At 44.7% G+C, this 7,225-nt stretch overlaps 1 protein-coding gene across 1 annotated transcript in view; it reads left to right on the top strand.

Annotated features, from left to right (window-relative positions):
• The first annotated feature begins 4,879 nt into the window (after positions 1 to 4,879).
• ABCA4 (ATP-binding cassette, sub-family A (ABC1), member 4) overlaps positions 4,880 to 7,225 on the top strand; it is a 134,789-nt gene continuing 132,443 nt past the window's right edge. The window contains exon 1 of the mRNA XM_011940010.1: positions 4,880 to 5,043. Coding sequence (XP_011795400.1) covers positions 4,978 to 5,043 — 66 coding nt within the window. The 5' untranslated portion in view covers positions 4,880 to 4,977. The remainder of the gene's footprint in view (positions 5,044 to 7,225) is intronic.

The following is a 7,225-nucleotide window of genomic DNA, read 5'->3' as shown; positions in this document are numbered from 1 at the left end:
AAGAGGAGGGAAGCAGCTGTGTCCCAAGGACAGCTGGAACCAGGGACTCAGCTACAACTGGGACCCATGCTCTCTGCCTCGGCCTCTCTGTGCATTCCCTTCGTTCTCTGTTACTACAGATCAGATTTCTCCGAGTGGTGGGGAACACAGCCTCAGGTCCTCTGCTAGCCTATGTGGCACTTTTATGCAAAATAGAAAAGGTGCTCCTCTGGGTGGATGCAGCCTCGTAGTTGTATAGTTTGGTGAGCAGAAGACGCCTTTGTGAAAGGAAAAAGGTATCTCCTTTGCTAGGATGCAGCCCTATACCTGGGTCCCAGGCTTGTTTAGCAAAACAAGTGAGATCCAGTCCCCAGTCTCTGCTTAGGCGCCTATGTACACAAACTGAACCTAGTCACCCAGCATGGCCTCTAATTTCTCATCACTTCTGTACTTCTGTAATGATTAACCCACGCTTCTCACAGATCCATGCCCCAAATTTCTGTGAATAGGCCCTGATTGGCCCAGCGAAGATCATGTGACTACACATGACCAATCCCTTTGGCATTAACAAGCCTACTGCAGACTCTTCCCTTGGCATTGGAGTCACTCCTAGAAAAGAGCAAATCTTGTGAGTTAGGCAGCCAACCTGCTGGCAGCTTCCACTCAGCCTTGGAGTTTTTTCTATGTGTAACTTTCATAAACTGAGGCTGATTTATTTATTGCACTATCATCTCACAAAATGTTATTGCATAAGCTGAGGAAACATATTATTCGTGATGATTGGAGTTTCAAGTTTTAATTGCACAATGATTTAGTTTTGAGATTGGTAGGAATAAATTCAAATTCAAAAATTAGATATTTTTCATCTTACATTATGATGTCCCAAAACTGCCTTTATGCTTGTGACATAGATTCATAATGTCTTCTCATTCCACCTAAAATCACTGTTTCAGATAAATATGTGTCTAATGATATATTTTGGGACATTCTATTTTCTTCAGCTTGTTGCAAGTGAATTGATGGAGATCTTTTGGTACTGGTTTCACTATCAAATTTATCTCCACTCCAAAATTACAATAATTTCAAAGTAATTTTGTCTACATAATTTTTCCATAGCTTTTTTTCCAAACAGAAACTTTAAAAAGTTATAAATTACTTCTCTCCACTACTGAATTTGTGTTTGCAGAATAACTGATATAAGTAGCAGAATGCCTCTTCCTAGTTCAACCCTCAGGAATAGAAGTGAGAAGATCTTTAAAGCTTCACCATTTTCCTTGACTTCTTTCTACTTCTAAATGTAAATGTGAACTGATACGGTCTATCGCTTAACATCACAACTCTCAATCCATGTGCAGGGTCCTAGCTCAAAACTACTGCCGGGACCACATCAATTTCATACCTACCCTGATCAATTTGTGTTAATGGTGATAACTATGGGAATGAAAGGTGCAGTTATCAGTATCATTCTTGACTCACTAGGTATATTCTCAGAAACATATGAGAAAACTGAACACAGCTTTTAGTTTGACATAATTTTTAAACAACTGGAGTTACCTTGGGAGAAAAATCCTACCAAATATCTGTAATATTGAAAGAGTAAAAAAGAGTTAAATGTCCTTAACCTCATTAAACATTAGGGACATGCAAATCAAAACCACAGTGAAATACTATCTCACACCCATTAGGATGGCGATGATAAGAAGAAAAACAGAGCACAACAAGTGTTGGCCAGGATGTGGAGAAGTTGGAACCATTGTGCACTGCTGATTGGAATGTACAATGGTGCAGCTGTTAAGGGAAATAGTACGGTAGTTCTTCAAAAAATAAAGTTATATCATTTGATTCAGCAATTTCGCTCCTAGGTTTATACCCCAAAGAATTGAAAGCAGAGAGTCAAATATCTATACACCTATGTTCATAGCAGCATTACTCACAATAGCCGAAGGTGGAAACAACCCGAATGACCCTGGATGGACGAATGGATAAACAAAATGTGGTCTATACTGACAATAGGGTATTAATTGGCCTTAAAAAGGAAAGAAATTGTGGCCGAGCACGGTAGCTCACACCAGTAATCCCAGCACTTTGGGAGGCCAAGGCAGGCAGATCACCTGAGGTCGGGAGTTTGAGACCAGCCTGGCCAACATGGAGAAACCTCATATCTACTAAAAATACAAAAAAAATTATCTGGGCTTGGTGGCACGTGCCTGTAATCCCAGCTACTTGGGAGGCTGAGGCAGGAGAATCGCTTGAACCCAGGAAGCAGAGATTGTGGTGAGCTGAGATTGTGCCATCGCACTCCAGCCTGGGCAGTAAGAGCGAAACTGCATCTCAAAAAAAAAAAAAGAAAGAAAGAAAGAAAAGAAATTCTGAAACTCTGACACATCTGCTATGGTCTAAATTATGTGTTCCTCTAAAATTCATAAACTGAAATCCTAACTCCAAAGGTGATGCTATTAGGAGGTGAGGCTTTGGGGAGGTGATTAGGTCATGAGGGTACAACCCTTGTGAATGGGATTAGTGCCCTTATAAAAAGAAGCCCAAGAGAGACCCCTTTTCCCTTCCACTGGATGAGGTCACCCCAAGAAGGTACCATCTACATGTCAGGAAACAGGCCCTCACCAGACACCAAATCTCTTGGCATCTTGATCTTGGACTTCCCAGCCTCCAAAGCCGTGAGGAATAAGTTTCTGTTGTTTATAAACCACCCAGTTTATGGCATTTTGTTATAGCAGCTCAAACAGATTAAGTTGGCTTGCTACAACATAGATGAACTTTAAAGATTATGCTTTTCTATGATTCCACTTACATGAGGTACTTAGAGTAGTGAAATTCATTGAGACAGAAAATAGAATGGTTGGCAGGGGCTCGGGGGGGAACACTGGGGAGTTAGTGTTTAATGGGTACAGAGTTTCAGTTTTGCAAAATGAAAAAGTTCTGAAGATGGATGGTGCTGATGGCTACATAACAATATGAATATATTAACACTACTCAATTGCAAAATAAGGTTCAAATGATACATTTTATTTCACGTATGTGTCAATCTCAACAAACAGATTTGTTCAGGTAAGAACATTGATTAGATGGGAATAATACTATTAGAGCATCATCAGTTGAATATCAACAAAGTGCTCATAGTTTAACTTTCTCCTTTCTAGCTCAATGAAGAATGAACCATTTTAAAACTATGACAGAACGTTATTTATATAGCTGATGTCTTTGGGAATTGGAAGGAGGCATATTCCTTCACCAGCTGTAGCTCCCCTTCAGCAACCTCATATACTCTCCAAGTTTCCCCTGTCTCCCCTGAAACCACTCCTGCATTGCTGCCAAGGTGAACTGACTACCCTTGGCAGCCACTGGATTAAAATCTTTCATCACCTTCTGCATGATAAAACCCATACCCTTTAGCATGTAGCAAGGTCTTAATGATTCTGCCAGACTTTGCTTGGGGGTGGCCTGCACTTGTGGGCCACTCCAGTCACTTCACAGGCGCTCAGTAAATCTCAGTTGAATCAGTCATGATCATCATCAATTTTTCAGTCTGGTTCCTGTCTCCTTTTTCCAGCATCCTCCATTCATAGCCTTCACTCCAGCCATGCTTCACTTGTGGTTTTCCTGGGCAAGATAAGCTATTCCTCCCTGTCTTTGCAGAGTGTAAATGACTCACTTGTTCAAGGACCCACCGTTGTCATGTGGGACCCTGAGCAAAGTACTTAATCTCACTAAGCTTCACGTTCCTCATCTGTAAAACGGCAAATATGGACCTCACAAAACTGTAGTGAGGCTAAAATGAAATAACATATGCAAAAGCAGTTTATAAATCATAAACTTACTCTAAAATGTTATTTTGTAATTCTGCAAGCTTGTCTTAAATGCCATCAACTCCAAGGAGCCTTTTTGCCTTCCTAAGCGGAAACCATCTCTCTCCTCTTGGAAGCCCCACCATGCACAGCCTGTGGGCCCTCATCACACTCCTTGAGTTATTTGAGTTCAAGTCCCGTGTTTACAACCAGACCACAAACTCCATGAAGTCAGCATCCATTCCTGTCTGTGGTTCTCTCTCCACCCCTATCCAGGTCTCAAGGGTCTAGAGTCTTTCAAAGAGAACACATTCTGAGATTTGAGGAAGCAGAGACAAAAAGTTCCATGGCAAGGTGCCAGGGACACTTCCGTTTGGGGTGTCCCTTAGGATCACAGATCCCTCACCTGGTGATGAGTCAACCCAGCACCACCCCACTGCACGGCTGGAATGACAGTAACGGGCCCACCTGCAGCCTCTCCTCCTGCCGGCACCCCAGTCAGACATTGCAAGGCGATCACAGCTCTGTCCTGCTGAGCCTGGAGTGTTCCAGTGCCTTTTCCATCAGAGCCCCAGGCAACCACTACTAGTTGATCAATTTTAGCACAAGAGATAAACATCATTACCCTCCAGTAAGCTCAGAGACAACCCAACTAGCTGTCCTGAAGTCTTTACAGAGCAAGATAAAGGACTAAAAGAGGGAGGAATCATTTCAGATCTGCCAAGTGAGTTGATTGGACTTAAAGGGCCAGTCAAACCCTGGCTGCCGGCTCATGGCAGGTTCTTGCTGAGGACAAATGCCCAGCCTATATTTATGCAAAGAGATTTTGTTCCAAACTTAAAGTCAAAGATATTTAAAGACAACCCCCTCAGGAACCCCTCTCATGGAGGAGAGTGCCTGAGGGTCTTGGTTCCCCACTGCATCCCCCACCTCAGTTTCCCTGGTGCCCTGCCACTTGTGTCTTTAGCGTTCTCTTTCTCTCACTAAAAAGGAGCCAACGCAGTGTCCAGGCTCCTCTCCCCAACAAAGGGCTTATGCGTAATTAAAAAGGATTATGCTTTGAAGGGGAAAAGTAGCCTTTAATCACCAGAAGGACACAGTGGCTGGAGCTGGAGGCGCTCTTAGCGGCGTTTATGTCCTTTGCTGTCTGCGGGACCTCAACTCTGACCAATCTGGTCTTCGTGTGGTCATTAGCATGGGCTTCGTGAGACAGATACAGCTTTTGCTCTGGAAGAACTGGACCCTGCGGAAAAGGCAAAAGGTAACAGCTACTGTCTGTGGTTTAAAAATGAGGTGTGGAGCAAATAAGCAGGTTGGAAGTGTGGAGTGGGGTGGTGGGGCAGGGCAGGGGTTTGTGAGCAGTCAGTGGGCTTGTTGCCGATTAGCACTGAAGCAGTGTTTAGCTGGATGGCCGCTCTGTGGGCCCCTCTGACGGTGCCCTTCCCAGAAAGATGTGTTCTCTGTCCTCAGCCATATGAAAATCTTTTGCCCACTCTGCCTGTCAATCTATTGCCTGCCCACCCCTCCCCCACCCCTGGTTTTACACCTGCCCGTCCACTCTACCTCCCTCTAGGGCATTCACACTGAGCAATGGGAAGAACCTTAAGCCCTGAAGAGCAGGCCAAAGGCAAACAAGAACCCCCTCAAATAGCTTCCCAGTTTAGTGAGGCCTTATTTCATTGATTCTCTAAGGCACATTGTTTTATCACATGTTAACATTTTGAAATTGGGATGCAGCTCACGGTCAAGTCACAGTTTAACTGGACACATTTTTTTTCTTTCTTAGTGGTGCAGAAAAATAACAGTGCATCTTACAATTGACTGTGTCCTAGATTCTGTGAGATGCAATACATTTTTAACCATCACGCACATTTCCTGAACTCTTTCAATGAGCAGACACCAGGCTGGGTTAGACTGGAGCCCTAAAAGCCCAACACAGATTCCACCCTGCACTGGCTTCTGTGCTGGCTGGGAAAATCCAAAGTATGTTTTGAGACCAAGAGCAACGTAAAGTAGCACAGGAGGAATATTCCATGAGAAGTGCGGGCAAAAGGTGCCAGAGATCAGAGACCAAGACTGTACATGTAAATGTCAACTGGCTTTGTGCATGTTTTCTGGGAAGGGATAAGGCGTGACTATAGAACTATAAAGAAAGAATGCACTTTGCTACAGCCTTGCAGAGTCGTGCAAATGCCAATGACTAAAGGAGCTGAAAGAGGATGGAGGGGATAAGGGGTGGGGGCTGGGTAGGGGTGAGATTAGGACCATGGGAGCTGCAAGCCACTGGAGAGCCCAGGAGGAAAGGGAGGGAGACCTGCTTTAGATGAGAAGAGAACAGTATTTGTTCCAAATCTCGGTTCAGAATAAGTTCATGTAGGTGATGGGGCCAACTGGAACAGGTGAAGGCCTATGAATGAGTGTTTCAGTGAGGGTCTCCTTAGAGTTTAATATGAAAAGGTGTTAGCTAAGTATAGAGCTGGTATCTGAGAGAGTAAAAGAAAACCCTAAGGTATCATGGAGGTAGCAATTGCAGGACACAGCTCCCACCCCTAGGGCTGAGAGAACCAAGGGAAGAGAGAGGAATTACTAAGACTTGGAAACATAGATGAGAGGTCTGTGGAGCTGACATTAGGACTTGGGAGCAAGGCGTGCATCGAGGCTGCTGCTGGGTCTCTGAGCCTGACCTCGGGTCCGGACCCCTGAGGAGAAAGCCCTGGCAGGTTGGTGCATGTAGAGCCAAGGGACAATAGCTTAACAACCAGCATAAAAGAGAGCAGCACGGGACACGCTTCAACCATGCACGCGGATGGCTCCAAAGCCTGTGGGTGGCTAGCCCAGAATGCAGGGAGGCTGCAGGGGGAAGAGGCAAGTTAGCCCTGGCTTGTCTGGGAAGCGCCATTGTCCTCAGGCCACTTTCCTCTGTCAAGACTGGTGCTGAAGTTATCTGTTGTCCCCAGGCACCAAGTGTTAAGAGTAATCAGAAACTCAGTCCTTTCTCCTAGGAGCTTCCCTTCTTGCATGAAAATCCTGACAAAACTGGAAAAAACTCATGATTAAATTTATTCATGTATTCATTCTTTCCTTCTATCAACAAATAATCTACAGGCACTGTGCTAGGTTCATGGGTATACAATGGCAACAAGGCCTCCCAGCCCCTGCCTATGTGAAGCGTCTGTGGATTGTGGAGGAAAATCCAATATGCCATTGTTTTCTCTTTCCCATAAGAAATTACAGCTCTCTAGGCCGGGCGCGGTGGCTCAAGCCCGTAATCCCAGCACTTTGGGAGGCCGAGACGGGTGGATCACTAGGTCAGGAGATCGAGACCATCCTGGCTAACACGGTGAAACCCATTCTTTCCTTCTATCAACAAATAATCTACAGGCACTGTGCTAGGTTCATGGGTATACAATGGCAACAAGGCCTCCCAGCCCCTGCCTATGTGA

This window comes from Colobus angolensis, unplaced genomic scaffold (genome assembly GCF_000951035.1).
Source record: "Colobus angolensis palliatus isolate OR3802 unplaced genomic scaffold, Cang.pa_1.0 Scaffold186, whole genome shotgun sequence".
NCBI lineage: Eukaryota > Metazoa > Chordata > Mammalia > Primates > Cercopithecidae > Colobus > Colobus angolensis.
The sequence above is the reverse complement of the archived record's forward strand: the minus strand, read 5'-3'. Positions and strand labels throughout refer to the sequence as shown.